Source organism: Setaria viridis, chromosome 8 (assembly GCF_005286985.2).
Source record: "Setaria viridis chromosome 8, Setaria_viridis_v4.0, whole genome shotgun sequence".
In the NCBI taxonomy this organism is placed as follows: Eukaryota; Viridiplantae; Streptophyta; class Magnoliopsida; order Poales; family Poaceae; genus Setaria; species Setaria viridis.
The window spans coordinates 25,105,149-25,127,637 of record NC_048270.2 but is presented as its reverse complement, the minus strand read 5'-3'; the positions used below and the strand labels follow the sequence as shown (position 1 = coordinate 25,127,637).

Sequence of the window (22,489 nt, the reverse complement as noted above, 5' to 3'; positions counted from 1 at the left end):
TAGAAATTAGTAAGTATTCATTCGATTTGTTAATAGTTTTGTAACCATCATTAAACATATAGTTATATGTATGATCGAATATAACACATGGAGAAAAAGATTATAAAATAAATTATTTGAACAATAATAAAATAAATTATTTGAAGTAATTTAAATAAACAAGTATATCATTTTAAAAATAAATCATAATAATATATTTATTTTATATATGATTTAAAGCAGTGATTATGCGGATATCTGTCCACATCCATATTTATTTCGAATACGAATTCGGATATATTTATCGCGCTGCAATTTCTGCCGGGCCTAATTGCCAGGCCCGGCCCAAAACGTTACCGGACCAGGCCTCGTCCCATCCGTCGTGTCCTCCGGTGCGAGATCCACCCAGACCAGCCACCGCTCCGTCCGCCGCGGCTCCCATTCCCCATGCCGCCGGCGCCGGCGCGATGGCGGCGCGGGGGCCGGTCGCCCTTGCCCCCGCGTCTCCTCCAGCGCGCCTTCCTCGTGGCCGCCTTCTTCGCCGCGGCCCTTATCCTCCTCATACTACTCCAGCACCACCACGGCCCTAAACCCCCAAACCCCTCCACCGCGTCCGGCGCCCGCGCCTTCTCCGACCAGCTCCCCGACGACTCGCCCCCCGCGGAGCGGGATGCGGGGGTCGGGGACGCCGCGGTCGTCGGGGACTGGGCCACGTGCGCGACGGTGGAGAGGATGGGGGAGGAGGCCGCGGGCGAGGGGCGGGGCTCGCCGGAGCAGGCCAGCCTGCGGGTCCGCGAGATGATCCGGCAACACTTCGAGCTCCAAGGTGCGTTCCGATAACGAAGCGGGCGCTCCTCTATTTGATCTCACCTTTTGGCCCCTGGAAATGTTGCGCCAAAATGGTTTGTTAATCACACTCCGTCTAGATGAATTAGATTATGATGGTTAAAACATTTGATTGGATGGCCTAGTAGAGATAAGTGATCATGCTATGTCGAAGGCAGTAGTTACTTATGTGCTTAATTAAGGAATCGACCTGGTGAACTAGCCTGGGAACTGAGGAAGCAGCTGACAGCCTCACAGTGTCCAAGCGTTAGAAGATTAGTTTATGTTCTAGTTGCTTAATTAAGGAATTGACTTCTGCCCTCTGTAATTTTCAACAACTAATGTATGTTCTCGTACCCTAGTTGTCTATTTTTTGTACTTTGCTTGTTTGGGATGCATTACTCGAGTGTTTATTGTTCAGAGTGGCAGAAGTCAATGGTTCTGGAATAATGTTCAGTAAGCACTTGCTGCCACCGTTTACCCCTTTATGAATGACGTGTCGTTATTGCTTCCAATTTAAGATTAGGATTGCACCTGATTTTACAGAGGTATTAACTGAATTTTGGTATATACCCATTATTAGTGCATAGATATATCCATTTGTAACAGCACTGTGTAGATACATTGTTTGTTACTCATTGTGGACATGAACACTGTCTCCAAACTCGCGACATGGGCCATTAATTCTGTTTTGATCTATTTACATAACCGAGTAAAACTATAACATCACAAAGCTATGTACTAATATCTTTTCCCTAAAATTGAAACATGAATAAATATACCCTACTGCTTATGCCAAGGGTTTGAGACATTGGTTTACTTAATTCAACGGAAATGTAAAAATTAAAGCTATCACACTTATGCCCAGCACATCATAGGAAATGTAAAATTAACATGTCATCACACAATCCAGTCATAAATCAACGATGATGCAGTCAGAGTGCATAGCTAGCTTGTCTAGTTTTGCATTGAGAATTTCAGTTTCTAGTTACATACCGGAGCCCAGCGTTTACATCTTCACTTAACTTGCCAGGAGCAGAAAGAGTGAGAATGCTTCCTGCCCATGAATTCTGCAAACAAGGCTTTGTGTTGGGCAAAGCATCTGAAGCTGGATTTGGCAATGAAATGTACAAGATCTTAACAGCAGGAGCCTTGAGTGTCATGTTAAACCGGTCTTTAATCATCGGGCAAACCAGGCATATGCATTTACACCCAGCTTCTTTTCATCTTTTTCTTTGATTTGGTTACTATGGGATAGGTTGAAAGCATTGATTTTCTTAAACCCCTCTATTCTTTTCTTGCTATCAACTTATCATTGCTAAACATACTTCAGAATTTTGGTTGACTATCCTCTGCTTGTTTGTCCTTGCATATGCAGTGTTAATTTTTTACGTGATGTTTAATTGTGAATTGCATATTGTCATGGCTGTGATAAATGAAATCTGTAGTTTAGAAATAGTGGTGATTGATTTTCATTATGCACTTACCATTTTCTGTTCCTCTCGCTGGGTTACAGGGGATTGTATCCTTTTTGGGAGTACATTTCTTATACCAACCAGTCGTTCACTATTCATGAAATCAAACATTTGTGGAGGAAACATCACTGTGCTAGAACGTATGGTCGAGATCTGAATATAAGAGTGGACATTTTTGAAAACCCGGCTGAGACGAATGTTCTGTGTAGTGACTGGAATAGCTGGAAGGATCCAATTATCTGGTTAGTACTATAATTTCATCCTAGAATAAATTACATGTTTTGCAATATTTTCTCTTGGCATAAGCTGGACATGTTTTTGTTGTAATGGAGTGCACAAAATGGTAATGGAGATAATTTCTCTAGGGATTTAATTGACTTGGAAGGTACAGTAGCTGATGGAGATATCTGTTTCGACATCTTGTTGGCCCAAATTGGATTTTCTTCTCTATTTCTCAGATAATAGATAGCAGTTTGGGGTACATATAGAGATAAGACAGGGGTAGGTAGCAGGGGTATTTTAGGGAGAACATAGCTACTACATAGATAAGGTGCTCACATGCACCACCAACCACACTCACACTTACTACACCACTAAATAGACTTATTCTAACATTCTCCCCCTAAGTTTTTAGTGGTAGCTGAACCATCCCAATCCTGGAGCAAAGTTCCTGGAACTTGATCCTTCCAAGTGACTTGGTCAGGAGGTCAGCGAGCTGGTATTTGGTGTTGATGTAGTTTGCCTTGACGCTTCCTTCTTCCAAGCAGCCCCTGATGAAGTGGTACTTGACCCGGATATGCTTGCTTTGCTCGTGGAAGATGGGGTTCTTCGCCAAGGCCAGAGCGGACTTGCTGCCCACCCTAAGCTCCACTGCTTCAGTGTCTCTGCCAAGAAGATCACCAAGCAGCCGAGCGAGCCAGAGAGCTAAAGTCGAAGTGGAAGTAGCAGCAATGTACTCGGCCTCGCAGCTGGACAGGGCCGCCACCTGTTGCTTGACCTACTGCCAACTGACAAGGCACTTGTCGAGGAAGAATAACATCCTGCTCGTGCTCTTGCTGGTGTCAATGTTGCCGGTGTGGTCGTTGTCGCTGGAGCCGATGAAGTGCGCAGTGCCGGTACACCTCGGGTAGTGTAGGCAGTAGTTGAGAGTACCCGCAACGTAGCGGAGGATCCTTTTGACGGCCTACTGGTGCTCCATCGTCGGTTGCTGCATGAACCGACTGACGTAGCCGATGAAGAACGCCAAGTCCGGCCGCGTGTGGGTGAGGTAGCGAAGGCTCCCCACAAGGCGCTAGTACTGCGTGGCGTCGACCTCCTCAGCCGTGTTGTCGCGGCTTAGCTTCAGCCTCTCCTCCATCGGTGTGAGAGCAGGGTTGCAGTTGGTGAGCCCACCTAGCTCAACAATGCGCTTGGCGTAGGCGGTCTGTCGTAGAGTGATGTTGGAGTCATTCTGGTGTACCTTGATCCACGGGTAGGAGAGGCCCAAGGTCACTCATCTGGAAAGCGGTCTTCATTTTGTCCTTGAACGCCTCCACCTCATCTTCCCTAGCGCTGGTGATCACGAGGTCGTCGACGTAGACACCCACCAGCAGGGCATAGCCTCCCTTGCCCCGCCAGCAGACGGTCGCCTCGTGTGGGCTTTGCTCGAAGCTCATGGTCTTCAGGGTGGAATCCAGCTTGGCATTCCAAGCTCGCGGTGCCTGCCGCAAGCCGTAGAGGGTCTTGCGCAGGTGTAGAACCTTGTTCTCCTTGCCGGGGATGATGAATCCCGGCGGCTGGTGGACGTAACCTCCTCCTTCAAGTCGTCGTTGAGGAAGGCAGACTTGATGTCCATGCGGTCGACACGCCAGTCCTCCTGGGCTACCAGCGCGAGGAGACGCACGGACTCCATTCGTGCGATAGGAGCGAAGGTGTTGTTGTAGTCGATCACCTCTTGCTACTCGAATCCACGCGCCACCAGTTGAGCCTTGTGCTTGACGATAGCACTAGCTTCATCTTTCTTCAGCTTGTACACCCACTTAAGGGTGATCGCGCGGTGATCAGCAGGGAGATCAGCCAGCTCCCAAGTCCGGTTCTTCTTGATCGCGTCCATCTCCAGCTTCATCGCGGCGCGCCATGCCGCGTCCCTCAGCCTCCTCAGTGAAGGAACGAGGCTTGCCGTCGTCATACGCGAGGTGCAGCTTCGCCTCCAAGTCGTGCGGTACATGTCCCAGCACCGGCTGGTCGCTGAGGATGTCCTCCATGGTGCGTTACCGCATAGGATCGCCGTCGTGGTACGCGTCGACACGATCCTTGTTGTTGGAGAGTGGCGTGGCGAACTCCATCGGGCTGTGCTCATCGTGAGCCGATGTCGATTCAGCCATGCTTGTGGTGGTGGCGAGCTTGCCGCAGCCGGTGGAGTACTCACCAAAGTCGGTGGAGGACTCACCGGTGTCGGTGAAGAGCTCGCCGGTGTCGATGGAGACTCGTGTACTGGGGTAGGCCCGCTTGGTGAAGAAGAGCTGCCTACTCCCCCAGCTCCCTCAAAGAGGACGTAGTCGATGGTGAAGTCGTCGTACGTCAGAGTCGAGCCGTTGTCCACCATCTTGCCCCACTCCCAACCTCGCCCTTCGTCGAACACAACATCGCATGTCGTGCGCACACGCTGTGTCTCCGGGTCGAGGATGCGGTAGGCCTTCACTCCCTCAGGGTTAGGGCTGGCAGTCGGGCGGGTTTGGACCCAAAACTCACGGGTTTTAGACCCGATGGGGGTGGGGGTGGGTCTGTTTTCCCCCTACGGGTTTGCGGGTTCGGGGACCCAAAACTGAGCGGGGAGGGGGTGGGTTTATAATTTCCCCCGCCGGTGACCCATGGGGCCCCGAAGTGTACATTTCAGCCCAGAAAATAGGTATAGCCTAGCCCAAATAACGTAGGTATATAACTCTCCACTTCCACGTTTCAACCCTACTCAGTCCGTCTCCCTGCCGCACCCTAAATCCCCATTGTCGCGAGAGCACCCCTCCGCCCTCAACCCCAAGCGCCGTCGGCCTTGAGCGTTGCCGGCTGCCCTCGCCCGGGAGCGCCGCCGGCCCCTCCACCCTCAACCCCGAGTGCCGCCGACCCTGACCCCGAGCGCCGCCGGCCGCCCTCGCCCGCGCGTGCCGTCGGCCGCGCGAGCCCCTCGCCCGAGAGCGCCCCGCCGCCTGCGCCCCTCGCCCCCGACCCTGAGCGCCGCCAGCCGCCTGCGATTGCTGCCGGCCGCCCGCGAGCTCTGCTGCCCCCCAGTCACTGTTGCTCGGGTTTTGGGGGTCCCGCGGGTTTCGGGGCAGGTGCACATTGTCACCCAAAATAAGGTTTGGGTTCGGGGCTGGTTTTATTCTCGTGTTTCGGGGGCTGGTCTGCGGAAGCTCCACCCGACCCCAACCCGCCCCGTTGCCATCCCTACTTAGGGTAGCTGATGAACACCCCTATGGTGCTCCTGTCTTCAAGCTTGCTAACGTGGTTCAGCTCCTTAACGTACACGAGGCAGCCGAAGACGCGGAGGTGGCCAATCGCCGGCTTGCGCCCAGGCCAAGCCTCGTATGGTGTCATGCCGTTGACAACCTTGGTGGGCAAGCGGTTGAAGATGTGGATGGCTGTCATCTTCGCCTCTCTCCAAAAGATGGCCGGCATCCCCCTCTGCTTGAGGAGGGCCCGTGCCATGGCCACCACCATCTGGTTGCGTCGCTCGATGACGCCGCTCTACTGAGGGGTGTACGGCGCGGAGTAGTGGCGTTGGATCCCGTCATCGGCGCGTAGCTTGCGGCCTCACTCGTTCTCCACAGCAGCTTGAATGTGCTTGATAGCATTTGTTGCGGCTGCCTTGGTGTCGAGAAGGACCGCCCAAATGTACCGAGAGACGTCGTCGACAAGTAGAACGAAGTAGTGCCGCCCTCCAGGAGTAGGCCGGCGTCACCGGACCGCAGAGGTTGCCGTGCACGAGCTCAAGCTTCTCTTTGGCTCGGAAGCTCGCTTGGCAAGGGAAGGGGTGCCGCTTCTGCTTCGTCATGACGCAGGTGTCGCAGAGTTGCTCGACGTTGTTGACATGATGCATGCCCCGCACCATCTCCTTGGTGCCGAGCTGCCTCAGGGCCTCGAAGTGAAGATGCCCAAAGCGCTCGTGCCACGCCAAGCCTTGTCGTCGCGGCGGGTAGCAAGGCAGAGAGGCTGCGCCACCTTTGCGTAGAGGATGTAGAGGCGGTTGCTCCCCCTCTCCACCTTGGCGACAAGGCGCTGTTGTCGATCCTAAAGATGTGGAGCACTTCGCCTTCGATCTCCATGCGCGAACTGTTCTCACCCAACTGCCCAAGGCTGATGATTGAGTTCCGTAGCGCGGGGATGTAGAAGACTTCGATGAGGAGTTGGTGCTCGCCAGTCTTGGCGATGAGGATGACGGAGCCGATGCCCTTGATCTCCACGGCCGAAGAGTTACCGAACTTGACGGAGCCGCGAACATCGATGTTTAGGTCGGAGAAGAACTCTCGATGCCCGGTCATGTGGTGCGTGGCACCACTATCGAGGAACCACCCATCGATCTTGTCGTCGCTGGAGCCGTTGCCGAGGAAAGACATGGGCGCGCGGCTCGTCGAGGTGGAGGAGAGCAGGGGCAGCCGATGCCGCTGGAGATAGCTCGATGCTCCCGTGAACCAGGAACAAAGCTGGCTCATCCTCCTCCTCACCCCGCTTGACGTGAGCTTGACCGCGCCTCGGTTGGCGGCACTCCCTGGCCCAATGGCCAGTCCTGCCATAGTTGTGGTAGGTGTCGTCTTGTGCTGCCTTGCGCTCGTCGGCGGGCAGCCGATGCCGCTGGAGATAGCTCGATGCTCCCGTGAACCAGGAACAAAGCTGGCTCATCCTCCTCCTCAGCCCGCTTGACGTGAGCTTGATCGCGCCTCGGTTGGCGGCACTCCCTGGCCCAATGGCCAGTCCTGCCATAGTTGTGGTAGGTGTCGTCTTGTGCTGCCTTGCGCTCGCCGGCGGCGTCGCCCTCAGCGCCTCCTCACGCCTTGGGCGCTTTGTGCAGTTTGCACTTGCGGCCGCCTGTCGGGAAAGAAGGCTTCCCCTTCTTTCGCTCCTTCTGGCAGGCGAGCCACTGCTCCTTGGTGAAGTGGAGCTTGCCAACGATGGTGACCGGTCCGCCAAGTGGCAGCTCCTCGCGGTCGTCGACCGCCTTGAGCCGCCCCATCACCTTCTCGATTGACAACGCTGAGAGGTCGAGCAACATCTCGATGGAGATGGTGAGCTGCGAGTACTTGGGGACGACGCGCAGAAACTTCTCAACGGCTTTCTCCTCGTTGATGCTGTCGTCGCCGTACCGTGCTAGCTGCTGCATCAAGCTGGAGAGGTGGAGTGCGAAGTCGTCAACATCCTCACCTGGCTTGAAAGCTAGATGATCCCACTCCTAACGTAGCTTCTGCAGAGTGGACTTGCGGGTGCGGTTGCTGCTGACTCGAGCCGCGGTGATGACGTCCCAGGCGGCCTTGGTGGTCCTCTTCTCCGAGAGATTGGCCGCCATCTCCATCGGGACCGCAGCGCAGAGTGCCTCCAGTGCTCGCCAGTCCTCGTGGTAGTCGATATCGCTGTACCGCACCGCGTCCCACATGTTCCGCACCTGAAGCTTCACCTTCATCACCGAACTCCACTCGGTGGTTGGTCTTGGTGAGCATCGGCCACTGCATGTTGCCGCTCGTCTCCCGGATGATGGTCTTCACGACCCTTGGGGGTCGAGTCTCGGAGTCGAGGCCGGACTCGTGGACGGAGCTCCTCCTGCTATGTGGACAGTGGCCGTCCGCGCCTCGACGTGGATCCTGGACCCATCGGTCCACATTTGCGTCTTGCCGTCGATCCGCCTCCTATGGCATGGGACAGCCGCCCGGCGCCGAGGCACCGGCGGCTTGCGCCGAGCCATCTCGCGCGTCGCCTCCATTTCCTTGCGCAACTGCTCAGCCTCCAAACGACGTTGAGCAACGGCCGCCGCCTGCCTCTGCTGCGGCAAGGCGGGCTGCATCGGCTGGGCGTGCCGCCTCGGCCTCCATGGTCGCCGCGCGCGCTGCCCGAGCCGCAGCCGCCTCCTGCGCCTCGGCGTCGTGTAGCGTCACCACCATTGCCGCGGCCTCCTCCTGCCGCGCCGCGCGCCGCTCCTCGCGCCGGTCCGCGCGCTTCAACACTGCTGCCTCCTCCTCCTCGGCCGCCGCCTTGTGGTGCCGCGCGCTCAGGTAATCGAGCTGTGGGAGGAGGCCAGCGAGCGAGACAGGCCGACGGTGCCTCGTCACCGCCGGTGGTGCGCCGGCGCCGCTTGCAGGGCCTGCGCCGCCTGCAAGGCCTGCGCCACCTGCATCTCGGGTCCGCCATGGCTGGAGAAGGGAGGGAGTCGGGGAAGAAGGCTGCCGGATCCTCGGGGAGAGGAGTCGCCGCCGCCCGCTCGATCGCCGTGCGTGCTGCCGCTCGATCCGCGTGCGCCGCCACTGGATCCGGGCCGTGGGAGGGTGGAGGAGGGAAGTCCTCCGCCGGATCGGGAAAGGAAAGGGGTGTGCCGCCACCTGGGGTAGGTGGGGTGCCGTGGGGCAGAGGTGGAGAGGAGAGAGAGGGCTGGAGAGAGAAGAAACCCTAGCTCTAGATACCAATTGTTGGCTTAACTTGGATTTTGTTCTCTATTTCTCAGATAATAGATAGCAGTTTGGGGGTACATATAGAGATAAGACAGGGGTAGGTAGCAGGGTATTTCAGGGATAACATAGCTACTGCATAGATAAGGTGCTCACATGCACCACCAACCACACTCACACCTACTACACCACTAAATAGACTTATTCTAACACATCTTGCACTTACACAGGAACTAGTGTTTAGATAACCGTTCATTACCTTTAATGCGCATTTCTTATGTAACTAATTATTTGTTCTTGTACATATTATCTGTTTCTTTTTTTTTTTCAGTTTCTATTGCATCATCTTGGGTTCCTTTGCTTTCTTTCACTGAGCTGTTTTTTCATACAAAAGCTAAATATAAGAGACATGCTGAATGATGCTACTTATTCACAATTCTAGGTTTGATGGCACGACAGATGCTGTTGGGATTCAGTTTTTTCTGAAGAATGTTCATCCTAGAATGAAGGCTGCTGCATTGGCGCTTTTTGGATTGCCAGACTCATTACATGCCAGGCCAAATACATTCGGTGAACTTATGCGAGCTATCATATCACCATCCAGTACAGTCCAAGCAGCAGTTAACTGGGCTTTGAAGGGTGCGAATCCAGATATTGTTTTGCACATGCGCATGATGGCGAATAGGTATGGCACACTTTTGGTTTATGCTTGCATAAATTGAATGTAACTATTATAAATTGTCCGTCTACTTAGAAAACAATATTGATATCATGCAATTTAACCTGTCGACGTATCTGGTTCATCACGAGCCACTGAAAATGTTTCTTTGTATCAGAATTGTAAATGGGGCCTAGTATAGCTTCATATTTTCTTTTCTTTCTGATATATAATTCTTTGATCTCAAGTTTGATCCTCTCTAGTTGAATATCTTTGGAAATGTTTTGGGAGCTTGCTAAGTTGGTAATGGCCAATTTTTGTTGTTAGCAACTCTTGCAAGTGTCGTCGTACAAAGCCCTAGGCACTGCGTTTGCAGTTGGGTCTCACCTGGTGTGTAACAGCACATTAAGTCAGCTAAGCATTAATCATGCAATAGTTGGGTATGTTTTAGACAAATGACTCTTCTGCATCATATATTTGAACAAGATTAACTCCTATTGTTACTTTAGGCCAGTCCGAGCAAGAAAAGCTGCAGTTCTTTGTATCAAGAGAGCCCTACAGATTTGCAGTATGAAGGGTACACCTCGGGTGGCATTGGTCTCAGACACACCAGCATTTGTGAAGGAGATAAAGTCAGACATCAGTGAGTTTGCAGAGGTTAGCTGCTTGGTTAAATTGTATACTGTTGAATGAATTTTGTGCCATTTTTTAAGTGGCATGAAGCTTGGTAGATTTGAAGTAGCATAAACTAATTGGTTATGTATTTCTAGAAATATTGGAAAGTTGGATGTTTAATCTGCAATTATTTTCAGGTACTTTATTTTGATTACAAGCTGTTTACCAAGACTTCTGGTCTAGAGATAGATGGAAATGATAAGGTATTCTTTACTCTCTTAGCTGCATATTGTTATTGTTTCCTGTGTAGCTTCAGAACCTTAGTGGATTTTTCAGGAATAAACTTTTTATACAAGATTTGTGTCATGGACATTACAGTTTATATGAGAATGAAAAAAATAATATACTTATTTCCTAAATTTGCTAGATTAGTAACACACACCTCTATTTTGCTTAGTCTGGAGCTGGCCACCGAACTTCAGTAATTTTTCCAATTAAAATTTATGCATATATCTCATCGTCTTGTACATATTTTATCCTGCCCTGCTTTCCAAAGGATCTCCTTGCATTTCTATATGCTGTGTTTCTGGGTTGTGGCGTTCTTCCATACATGTTAAATTAAGATAACCATTATGTGCGCATTCAATTCCTGTAAGAAATAGTTGTACATGTACTGTGTGCATAGAGCGACAACACAATGCAGTATTCCCTTTTTAATAGAAAGATTCATCTCCTTTTACAGAAAGCATACAATGCAGTATTCGTTTGCTAGGTAGGATTGGCTATGTGCCTTAGCTACAAAATGTGCATGAGGCAACCTTTAAATGTTAATCTATTTCTAAAGCGATCAACTTACCATTCAAAAAATATCCTGGTCACAGACATAGAACTATTGGTTATTGTAAGAAAAAATCTGGTTTAGTCTAAGAACACAAATTGCCACTGGTTTTGTTTTGTTCAACAATGGGTACCTTACAGCATTTGAATTAATTTTTGTGAATACTTTTGCATCTATCTGTTTGCACATCTTATTTCCTGAAATCAAGACCTTTTTCTGTGCCAGCCTTTGAATTTTCGTTCAAGAGACTGGGGATCAGCTCCAAGGTGGGTGGCATTTGTTGATTTCTTTCTAGCTGCACAAGCCAAATACGCAGTTGTCACCGGAGCACATCGTCGTGTGGGGACAACATACGCTCAACTCATTGCAGCATTGGCTGCAGCAAACAGACATGGTACATATGCCTTTTCTTTAAACCTGTCCTGATTTTGTGCAGCCTGTTCAGTGTCCAGTCTGTAAACCCCTAACTGAATCAGCCTACCCTTTTTCTCGTGTGATCAGGTCAAGAGCCTTCAGGCACCAACTTCACGTTCTTAAGCAGCGTCCACAGCAACCTGTTGGTTGACGGGCTCTCGACGCAAGTCGGCTGGGGCCACATCTGGAACAGATACGCTGGCCCACTCAGCTGCCAGCGCCAGCCGCACCAATGCGCCCTTACCCCGCTCCTCCCTCCCGCTTGGTGGGACGGCCAGTGGCAGAGCCCCATTCCCAGGGACGTGAGGAGGCTACTGGAGTACGGCGTTCGGCTATCAAACACTGGGAAGGTGGATGAGAGGCACCTTGTGTCGCACTGCAGGTCGAGGAAAGACCATGTGAAGAGGTACCATGTCCTCCCACCATACAAGAACCCAGCCCGATGAGGGAACAACTCACGTCGCGCTCTTGAAGAGCTCGGTTTTGCATTAAACCACTTATGGCGAGTGTAGGTTAGAGAGGCCAGGGTTTCATCTGGCCATGGTGCTAATTTCTGTGCCGCGACTCTGACGGTGCCGGTTTTGGCGAGATTTAGCGCAGGTGCTCGGCTGGTAGTATCATGAATCGTGCTGTACATCACGGCAACATCAAAGTCCCAGTGTTCATCCATAGCTGCAGAGTGGTGTGTTATTCGCCTTCTAGCTAGCGCTATTTTGATGCTATTCATTCTCATATCGTCGCAGTGCTATTGGACACAGATGTAGACGTGGGCGTCGCAGTTAGGCCCGGTTTGTTACGTTCCATCTGTTTGTTTCAGGTTGGGGTTGTGTTTCAGCTTGGAATTGTGCAAAGTGGGCCTTTAAAAAAGCGTGCGTGCACAAAGCAGATTTGAAGGTTGACCACTGCGTGCGTAGTTGTCGCATGGTAGAAGGTGGTCCTCCACTGCACTCCGCCGCCGATTCGATGCGTTTCCTCGGCTTCCCGCAGGAGAGATTCCTGGGCAAAGACCCACGGCAACCCGGCCCATTGCCTTGCCCAGCAGAGGCGGCTCACTCCGATCCTCATCCTTCCTGTTATTTTAGCTCTCAGTACCTATTCGCTGAACGATGCCATCTAACATGGACGAGGCTCGCTATCGTTCTGCTCCGGCCGGACAACATAGCACGACATGACCATAGCTGCGGCCGCCGCCGCTGCTAGGGCCATCCGGCCGTCGTTCCTCATCGTCCTGCTCGCCATAGTCGCCATGGCAGCGGCGTCCCTGCTCGCAGCGGCCTCGACGGAAGCAGCTGCCGCAGGTGGCGTCACGCTGCGCGTCGGCTCGCGCCAGGTATTTGCCTACGCGCGCGACGGATGCTCCTGTAAATCCTTCTGTTGGCTGGGTATCATGCTGGGAGCCTCGGATAGATGATCATCAATTGGTTCATTCGCCAATTGATCCGCATGCAGGTGGTGGTGGACAACGGCGTGGTGCAGGTGGCGCTGTCGGCGCCGGAGGGCCGGATCACCGGCGTCAGCTACGGCGGCGAGCCCAACCTCCTCGATTACGACGCCGGCGTGGGAGACTACGGAGGGTAACTAATATAACCCGGCACATCTTTTACAGTTGCGCTCCTCATTCAGCTGCACTCTTGTTGCTATAGCTTGTGACACGTTGAAGCTGATTGAACTGCAGCTACTGGGATTCTGTTTGGAACTACCCCGGCTCTGGTCTGCCAGGACTGTACAATACGTGAGTCAACTGCTATCTTTCTTTTGACTTGTGGCCTCGTCGGTGCGTTACTAACTGTCTTGCCATTGCTGACCAAGTCACGAAACATGAATGGACTATGATGCAGATTGCGTCCATGTCGTACTTATTAGTAGTGCAACAATCAATGAAAGTGACAGCCATTTGAAACCACTCATAGAAGAACTAAGCATGTACCAAACATCCAAAGTGTGTTCTTGCCACACATGAGCATTGCTCACAACTTGATTGTTGCTAGTTACTTTCGTTCTTCGATAAAGTACTTTCCCTTCTACCACTTCTCAGTTCTTACGTGGGACGACCTGTTCGCCAGTCAAGGTGATCGAAGGTCCCTTTCTCCATCATGGCTACAGGGGAATAGAAAGTATTTATCCAGATTTAATCTGTCTGAAAAGCAATTGCACTAAAGCCCCGTCAGAAATTTATTGCTCAATAGAAGAGAGTGTATAGACCGCTTCAGATAGCACCACTGCACAAAACAGGAAATTTATACTTGCGAAACCCAGCATGTTTCGGTGGTATAGGATGCATTTTCACCGAAGTCTCCTGTGCTTTGCAGCGATGAAGTAGGATATACTGATTACATTTGTACAGGTTGGATGGTACAGAGTTCAACGTAGTATCCTCAAGTGAAGATCAAGTGGAGCTTTCTTTCAGGAGTACATACAGCCCATCACTTGAAAACAGCTTTCGCTTAAACATCGACAAGAGGTGCCATATTCCTCATGCCATTCAGATTGTACAGTCGCTTGTTTTACTCCTCATCTGAATTAGTACCAACTCCCTGCTAATATAAGACCGTTTGTTCAGGCTTGTAATGCTCAGAGGTAGCTCTGGGTTCTACTGCTATGCCATCTTTGAGCATGACGGCGACTACCCTGCTCTGAACATCACCGAGGCTCGGCTCGTCTTCAAGCTTAACACGGGAAAGTGAGCATCCCTTTTTCAGTGTAAACACATTCATCATCACTCTGTTGCTTTCTCATGTTGGCCCATGACCGAAAGCCGAGTTTTTGTCTACGTCAAATGTATGCTAGGTTCAGTTACATGGCTATTACAGACGACATACAGAGGTACATGCCCAGTGCGGTCGACAGAGATGAACCTCGTGCCGTCCCACTGGCATACAAGGAGGCTGTGCTCCTGGTTGACCCCAAGGAGCCCCAGTTCAGAGGAGAGGTATATTAGCTAACTTTAGCAAGCTAGAGAATCAGTGACATGCTTAATGAATTATATTTGATTGTTAGAATGGTAAATCAAGAACTGAAGTGGAGAAGAATTTCAAATAATTAAATTTTGGATGAAGCGACAGACTTGAGAAACATGCATGAACATGTCTACAGGTGGATGACAAGTACCAGTACTCTCTGGACAACAAGGACAACATTGTTCACGGATGGATCAGCGGCGGCGACCCAAACCCCATGGGTTTCTGGGTCATCACGCCCAGCAACGAGTTCAAGAGCGGTGGCCCTTTCAAGCGGGAACTCACTTCCCATGTCGGCCCCACATCCCTCACGGTAAGTCTCCACGGATACCATCCAGATCAAGAGATTCATCAGCTTACTTGAATCCAGTCTCTGGACTATGGCAGTAAACAAAAAAGTTTATATATACGATCTTAATGTCTCCATCAGATGTTTTTTGGGACGCATTACGTTGGTAAGAACATGGTGTTCAAGATCGACGACGGCGAGAGCTGGAAGAAAGTTCTAGGCCCGGTGTTCATCTACCTCAACTCAAGCCCCAAGAGCAGCAACGACCTCCAGTCTCTCTGGGAGGACGCCAAAGCACAGGCACAAGCCGAGGCGAGGAACTGGCCCTACAGCTTCCTTGCATCGCCGGACTTCCCAAAGGCACACGAGAGGGGATCCATTACAGGAAGGCTCCTCGTCAGAGACAGGTACCTGAGCAAGAAAGACATGCCTGCTGCAATGGCCTACATCGGGCTCGCCTCGCCTGGGCAGCCCGGATCCTGGGCCACAGAGAGCAAGGGCTACCAGTTCTGGACAAGCGCCACATCCGATGGCGCTTTCAGCATCGACAATGTCCGGGGAGGAGTGTACAATCTGCACGCGTTTGTTCCCGGGGTTCTCGGAAACTACTGCTATAATTCACCTCTAACCATAGCACCAGGTCCGTGCAACTACTTCGTCTCTCAGCACGGAATGCATTTTGTGAGTGCAGCCACAATGGACCATAGCTATGGCTACCATGTGCTTGACCTCTGTTGGATCGATTGGAGCAGGTGGTTCCATCAACGTCGGTGACCTAGTGTTCAAGCCGCCGAGGTCAGGCCCGACCCTGTGGGAGATTGGCGTCCCGGACCGGACAGCTGCGGAGTTCTATGTCCCTGACCCTGACCCCAAGTACATCAACAAGGTCTTCGTCAGCAAAGACAGGTCGTCCTACATGATGAGAATATGCGTGGCAATGACATCAGGGGTGCTCTTCTTGATTGTTCATGCTTGGCTTTGATGCTGACAGGTACAGGCAATACGGGTTATGGGAGAGATACGACGCCTTGTACCCGGAGAATGATCTCGTCTTCACCGTTGGTAAAAGCGACGAATCCAAGGACTGGTTCTTCGCGCAAGTTACAAGGTAACACTAATACTCTATCGTGCTTTGTTGTTCCATTTTGTTTCACGTTGTGGACGCTAAACTATTATCCCCATGGATGCGATCTTTGATCTGCAGGAAGGTAGGTCAGGACACCGTGCCAACGACATGGCAGGTACGGTTCAATCTGGACCGGGTTGTAGAAGACGGCACCTACGCTCTGCGGATCGCCTTGGCAGCTGCCGAAACGTGTAGATTGCAGGTACATGATCTCTAGATCTTGGGGAACTGATTCTAAGTGCAGTTCATGTTCTGTGGTAACCTGAACTCTGTGAACTACTGCTAATTTAAAGGTGCAAGTGAACGGGGGTGCGAGGGGAGGCGGCAACGTGTTTACGACGCCGGCGATGGGGGATGACAACGCGATTGCACGCCATGGGATCCACGGACTTCAGTGGAGCTTCAAGTTTGAGATCGCGGGGCACCTGCTGATCCAAGGCGACAACACCATTGACATGAAACTCACTCAGACTGGAGCAGCAGCTCCGGCCAAGATCGCCGGGGTCATGTATGATTACATCCGCTTAGAAGGGCCTTCCTCCGGAGGCATTCCAACGTTGGCACCGCTTGACCGGGTTTGGATGGGGATTTTGTTTCTATCTTTAGTGGCCTTCCTCGCCATGCCATGTCCAGTGATCTAGCACGCAGTGGAAGCAACTAATACGAAGAAGTTGCATTGGATCCACGTTTCCTGCTGTAACTTTGATGCATGTCAAATAGGTAGTATATAGAAGGTGATTACCCTTGCCCCTATGGGCTGGTGGAAGTAGATAGAGAAAGAGACAGAGCAAGAGAAATATTGATTCATTTTTTTAGTTCTTCTTGGTTAATAATTATTGTTCCCTCTACACCTAAAAGGAAATTATTCATGATACCTAAGATATGTTAGCGAAAGTATAAATAACCTTAATTGTCCCTATTTGTTAGCGCCAGTGTTGGCCTTGGGCAGGCCTCCTCGTATCTATTTTCCATTCAACAATTACCCTTCATCATTACAAAAAATGACCTTTATTTTAGAGAAAAAAAATGTTGAAGCATACCTCTCACTAATACAAAGGGATGTCCTAACGGTCTACAATGATCAAGGAAAGGTAGGGGTTGGCAAGGCGGGCACTGGGCACTGATCTTTTGGCTTGTGAATCGAGAAAGAAAGGAGAGGGATGGGGACATAGAGGGAACTGGCAAAGTTCGGGAATCAGAGCTGAAGGTCATGTGTGTTGGTGGATACAAAGCTCACAGGACCCTGGAGCTAGAAGCAGGGCCGACCCTATAGTGTAATCAACTGGGACGGCCAACCCTGAGCCCCCAAACTCCAAAGGGCTCCTAACATGTATAGGAGTAGTAGTACATGTCTTGATCCAAGGTCCTATATATACTGCTGTAAACCAAGTCCCCAAGTGCTACAAAAATGTGAACCAAGCAATATCATCTTCCAACAAAAACAAGCAAATAACCATACCATGTTCACCCCGTTGGTCATCTATACAACACCTCATTAGTGCTTTTAATATTTTTCTTCCTTCACCAGTGTATTGTTGAAGCCATCTTTGAGACCTGAGGTATTCTTGCAACTGTTACATAAAAGCCCCCCAAACCCTCCAAAAAAACATAGTGTCGGCCCTGGCCAGAAGGATGCTCTAAGGGCTAAATTTAGAACAAAATGTGGCTCAATGTATTCGCTTGAGAATTGACCTCTTTTCATGGCTCTTGGGATCGGTATTTATAGGTGTTCGGGAGGGGTAGAGGTTCTCTCAATTATAGTTTTACCCCTAGTATGGTCGGGTAGATGTTTGACATATCCCTAGGGTCTCTATATCTTTCCTCTTTCAGGCTAGGGTTTAGCTTTGCTCTGATAATAAACAATGATGCCCACTAGCAACATGTGGCAAGGCATACCGGCCTAATTGGAGGGCTCCTTTAAGGAACCCCTTTTGGTGCCCTTCCTTCAAGAAATTAGCCCATTTGAAACTTGGCAATGCTGCCTAACCGTATGCTTCATGGACTCAGCTCTCTTGGGTGCTAGTAGTACCTTCCAAAGGGCTCTTGGGGGCCTTGGTACTCTTGTTAGGGCTCTTTCAGCTCTATTGGGCCTCGATATCCTCTTTCTTGGATCCATGATCATCATCTCAATCTGTGAACAATTCCCCCAACATGGGTTTGGTGCCTTGTCCAGATAAAGTATTCTACAACGGTGCTGCATCAATTTTATAAAGAGGAAAATTTTAAAATGTACAACAAAGTCTTAAAAGAGAAAGAATGAGAGGGGAAGAAACAAAATGTTACCTGTTTTTAAATAATTTGAGCCAAACTATCCAATGGAAGTCTTGAGAAAGGAAGAGAGGAAGATTGTGGATCACCTTTTTTTCTTGGAAGGGCCTTCCTCTAGAGGCGTTTCAAAGTTGGTGTCACTTGATCAGGTTTGAATGGGGGTTGGTTTCTACCTTTGGTGGCCTTCCTCACCTTGTCCGTGATCTGGCACACAGTGAAAGCAGGACCCATGTTAACTTTCATGCATGTCAAATAAGTAGTATAGGGTGATTACCCTTGCCACATGGGGCAATAGATAAAGAAAGAGGCATAGCAAGAGGAATATTGATTCATTTTTTAGTTCTTCTTGATTAACAATTATTCCCTTTGTCCCTAAAAAGAAATCATTATAAAAAACCTAAGATAGATTAGTAGAAGTGCAAATAACCATAATTGCCATCATTTATTAGCGCAAGTGTTGGCCTTGGGTAGTCCTTCTTATGTCTATTTTCCATTAAGCAATTACCCTTCATCATTATCCAAAATGACCTTTCTTTCAGCTGAAAAATGTTAAAGTGTACCTCTCACTAACACAAAGGGATGACCTAACATGCTGCAATGATCAGGGGAGGGTAAGGGCTAGCAAGACGGCCATTGAGAACCAATCTTTTGGCTTCAGAATCAAGAAAGAAAGGAGAGAGGATAGGAGCATAAAGGGAAGTGGCCAAGTGTGGAGAGTTGGAGATCCTATGTGTTGGTGGTTACAAAGCCCACAAGGTCCTAAATGGAGAACAGAATGTAGCTCAATGTATTCGCTTGAGAATTTACATGTTTTTATGGCTCTTGTGATGGGTATTTATAGGTGTCGGGAGTGGTAGGGGTTCTCCCAACTATAGGTTTATCCCTAGTATGATTAGGGGGGATGCCTAATGAATCCTAGGTTCTGTTTGTCTTTCCTCTTTCAGGCAAGGGTTTAACCTTCCTCTGATAGTGCATAGGGATGCCATTGGCAACAAGTGGCTAGGGATATCAGCCTAGTTAGAGGGCTCCTTTCATCAGCCCCTTTGGTGCCCTTCCTCCCGGTAATGAGCCTAGCTCAAGCTCAGCAGTGCCACCCTCACCATTTGCTTCATGGACATAGATTGCTTGGTGGGTACAAGTAGTACCTTTCAGCTCCGCTGGACCTCCAAATCCTCTTCCTTGGATCCATGATCATCTTCTTGGTCCATGAACCATTCCCCTAACATGGATTTGGTGCTTCATTCGAATGAACTATTCTAGAATGGCACCTGCATCAGTTTTATAAAGACAAAAATTTAAATTGTACACCAATGTCTTAAGAGAGAAAGAATCAGAGGGAAAGAAACAAAACTTTACCTATGTTTAACTAAGTTAAGTCAAATTATGAAACCAAAGTCTTGAGCAGATGTCAAATAATTGGTTATGTATCGTGGTCTTATTGCATGTGCAACTAGAGTTGAAGATTAGAAGTCAAGCATGCTTTATGCATGAACAACCTTTAGATAATCAAAATCCTATAATTCACAAACCTTATTTACAAGACCATGTTAGTGAGTGTTATTTCAGGTGGCTTTTACACTTTGACCATTTTTGAAAACTTATTTCACAAATAGAACCCTAGTGAAACTTTTTCTATGATTACACCAAAACTGCAATATGCATCTAGCACACGCTGAGGTATGTGTCTCTACGTTGGTCAACAGGACATTAAGGCCTTGCGACCTTGCCACATCAGTGCTAGCATGGCACCGAGGTTTGACATTGGGTCGTTAATGCTAAGGACCAATCCTCAGTAAGCACCATGTCCATGCTAAGGTCTAGGCCCCTTAACCTATGGCTAGCTTCTTCCTCCTTGTTTCTTCTTTTGTCATGTGCCACCATCATTTTCTTTCTCTCTTCATGGCCTCTCAATTCCCTCTCCCAATCTTCCAAATACACAATCTCTTAGGCTGCATTTGGTGTGGATTCGCTTCCCTAAGGTAGCATGCAACCCCTCCTACCACTTTCATTCATCCCATTAGATTCATTAGCAATGGTTGATTCATGAAGACCCTAGGGTTTAGGATGGGGCTCTATTTTCATAGTCAGGCCCGATGCCTAGACCTATGTTGTAGCAGAAATGGACCAGAAGGGGCAATAGCTATTCATTGAGGATTTCAACTCCTGGAGGAGAGATTCAAGCTTGAGGAGGAAGGATAAAGAAGCAAGGCTATCACTCCATAGTAAGGATAGATAGCAATTCCTGATGTTCACAAGATTGTTTATGTTGACAAAATGTTGTCTCTCTCCTTGACTCTTGAAGGGAGAATGAGTGTATATATATGGGAGGGGTGTCAGATCCCCTTTTAGGATACAAGCCAATCGAGTATTTACATGTCCCTTGAATCACTGAAAATGTTGGTCCACGTAGAGGTAAGAAAAGAATTAGCCACCAGTACATGCATGGTGACACGTCCTTCTCATCATGATGTTATTGCCTATAGCCTGATTTTCAATGTGATTTAACTAGGCTGGACTCGAGTGTTCTAGGTATCGATGCGCTTGTTATTGAGGCCTAATGGCTCTTCGGTACTTCCAATTCTTGGCACAAAGGAGCCTAGAATGGCTTAGGGTACCTTCGATTCCTTTCCCCTCTATCTCCTTGGGGATCATATGTCAACGGTCTTGCTTCGAGGTCCCCTAACACCCTGACCCAAGTCAAATCATGGCATCATGCTGTCGCTTACTTGGCATGAGCTTGGTGTCCCATGGGATAATGCTAAGCTTCATACCTTAGCGTCCATATGTTGCACCCCAAGCTTTGGGACTATTCTTGAAAATTATTTTGCTAAGGTCTATTTTTGAAAAAAAAACAAATAATAGTTTCCATAAGGTCCCAAATTGAGAAAACCACTTTGTTTTACATATTTTTCATTTAGTTTGTACACTAATACATATAGCACTGCGACCAGTCTCAGGAATATATGTTAGAAGAAAAGAATTGGCAACTACAAATTTCTTTTGTTACAATTGGCACAATTAAGGTGGGCAACATTAGTTGCAAGGAGAGGATTCGGGTAGCAGCAACAGCTCAATAGACAACAACGAATGCCAACTTTTTTTTTTGTTTTTGCTCCTTTGCTGGGGGGGGGATTACCAATGGCCAACAATGTGAGTTACGCTGTAGTGCATCTTACTACCAATAATCTAAGTTAGGGCTGTGCCTAGAGAGTCACGAGGCGCAGAGCTCAACAGCGATAGGTGTGGAAAGATATGTGCCAAGGAGGTTAGGGGTGTCCTTTTAGAGGCCTGAATGTGGCCACGGTACGTGCAATAATCTGGTCTAGAGGATTAACCACGTGACATGGCATTAGTAATGTGGTTGGTGGCCCAAGCAATGCATGGGCCTTTTCGGTCGTTATTGTGGCGGATAAGAAGATAGGTTCGAGAGTATATTTATAGTGAGGATGGAAAATAAAAGCATATGGCACCTTCAAGGGGTGGCATAACAAGCACAGGAGGAGTGTGCAAGGGTTTGTTTGTTTGAGCCTGCAACATGCAACAGAAGACACCTTCCGGTTAAATAGTTGATGAAACATGAAAGCATGTTCTTGTCGTGCAGGTCACCCTGCTAATTTATCATTACGGGGGTGTTTGGGAGAGGGGTGCTAAACTTTAGCACCCCCACTTTAGTCCATTTTAGCCCCCAAGCTTCCCAAACAGGTGGGCTAAATCTTGTGGGCTAAACTTTAGCCCCCCACTAATCATTTAGTAACTTGGGGGTAGCTAAAATGGACTAAATGGACTAAAAAGTGGTCCCCCTCTACCACTTTCCCCCCTGCCCCCCTCCCCTCTCTCCTCCCCTCACTCTCTCTCTCCCCCGCCTCCTTCGCCCGAACCGCCGCCTCCGACTCGCCCGACCGCCTCCGCCTCGCCGCCATCCTCCTCCGTCCGGCCGCCGCCGCCGCCCGCCTCCGACCAGCCCCGCCGCTGCCCGCCCGCCCCCGCGGTCTACGCCGGCCCCGCCTGCCTCCGCCTCGCCGCCGCCCACCCCCGCGGCCTCGCCTCGCCCGCCCCGCCCGCCCCCGCGGCCTACGCCGACCCTGCCTGCCTCCGCCTCGCCGCCGCCGCCTTCGTCTCCGGCCGGCCCCGCCCCGTTCGCCCCCGCGGCCTCGCCTCGCCTCGCCCGCCCCGCCCGCCCCCGCGGCCTCGCCTCGCCCGCCCCGCCCGCCCCCGCGGCCTCGCCTCGCCGGCCACCGCGGTAGGGGGAGCAGGCGGAGTAGGAGTAGGAGTAGGACCACGCGGGCGCGCTGCCCGGCGGCATCGCCCGTCGGCGGCGGCCGCGCCCTCCGTGGCCACCATGTCGACGGCGGGGGCGGGCTAGCCGGCGGAGGAGGGGGCGTGTCGTTGGCGGCGCCAATCCGGTGCCTGGCGACGGAGGGG

At 50.3% G+C, this 22,489-nt stretch overlaps 2 protein-coding genes across 3 annotated transcripts; both read left to right on the top strand.

Moving 5' to 3' along the window:
* Positions 1–376: 376 nt before the first annotated feature.
* On the top strand, positions 377–12,104 carry LOC117833768 (uncharacterized). Of its 2 annotated transcripts, none has more exons than XM_034713370.2 (8): positions 377–805; positions 1,844–2,000; positions 2,321–2,521; positions 9,345–9,587; positions 10,070–10,217; positions 10,373–10,438; positions 11,239–11,407; positions 11,515–12,104. In XM_034713370.2, exons 1-8 carry the CDS (start codon positions 427–429, stop codon positions 11,871–11,873), a joined length of 1,722 nt encoding a protein of 573 aa, XP_034569261.1. In that variant the 5' UTR covers positions 377–426; the 3' UTR covers positions 11,874–12,104. The 2 variants fall into 2 exon arrangements, with proteins under 2 accessions (XP_034569261.1, XP_034569260.1); XM_034713369.2 differs by having other exon boundaries at positions 1,838–2,000.
* A 149-nt stretch (positions 12,105–12,253) lies between these two features.
* Positions 12,254–16,709, top strand: LOC117833767 (uncharacterized). Its single transcript, XM_034713367.2, has 12 exons — positions 12,254–12,757; positions 12,877–13,001; positions 13,103–13,159; positions 13,772–13,888; positions 13,988–14,107; positions 14,215–14,356; positions 14,521–14,697; positions 14,815–15,313; positions 15,426–15,579; positions 15,665–15,781; positions 15,878–16,001; positions 16,093–16,709. The coding sequence occupies exons 1-12, from the start codon at positions 12,596–12,598 to the stop codon at positions 16,438–16,440; spliced, it is 2,142 nt and encodes a 713-aa protein (XP_034569258.1). The 5' UTR covers positions 12,254–12,595; the 3' UTR covers positions 16,441–16,709.
* The last annotated feature ends 5,780 nt before the right edge of the window (positions 16,710–22,489 follow it).

What these genes read in the sequence shown, in the direction of transcription:
- LOC117833767 (XM_034713367.2), top strand. Translation starts at nt 12,596, where the DNA reads ATGACCATAGCTGCGGCCGCCGCCGCTGCTAGGGCCATCCGGCCGTCG. An exon ending in GGCGTGGGAGACTACGGAGG is followed by an intron (nt 13,002 to 13,102) that starts GTAACTAATATA and finishes ATTGAACTGCAG; the next exon opens with CTACTGGGATTCTGTTTGGA. An exon ending in TTCAAGCTTAACACGGGAAA is followed by an intron (nt 14,108 to 14,214) that starts GTGAGCATCCCT and finishes AATGTATGCTAG; the next exon opens with GTTCAGTTACATGGCTATTA.
- LOC117833768 (XM_034713369.2), top strand. Translation starts at nt 427, where the DNA reads ATGCCGCCGGCGCCGGCGCGATGGCGGCGCGGGGGCCGGTCGCCCTTG. An exon ending in GCAACACTTCGAGCTCCAAG is followed by an intron (nt 806 to 1,837) that starts GTGCGTTCCGAT and finishes TTAACTTGCCAG; the next exon opens with GAGCAGAAAGAGTGAGAATG. An exon ending in TGGAAGGATCCAATTATCTG is followed by an intron (nt 2,522 to 9,344) that starts GTTAGTACTATA and finishes TCACAATTCTAG; the next exon opens with GTTTGATGGCACGACAGATG.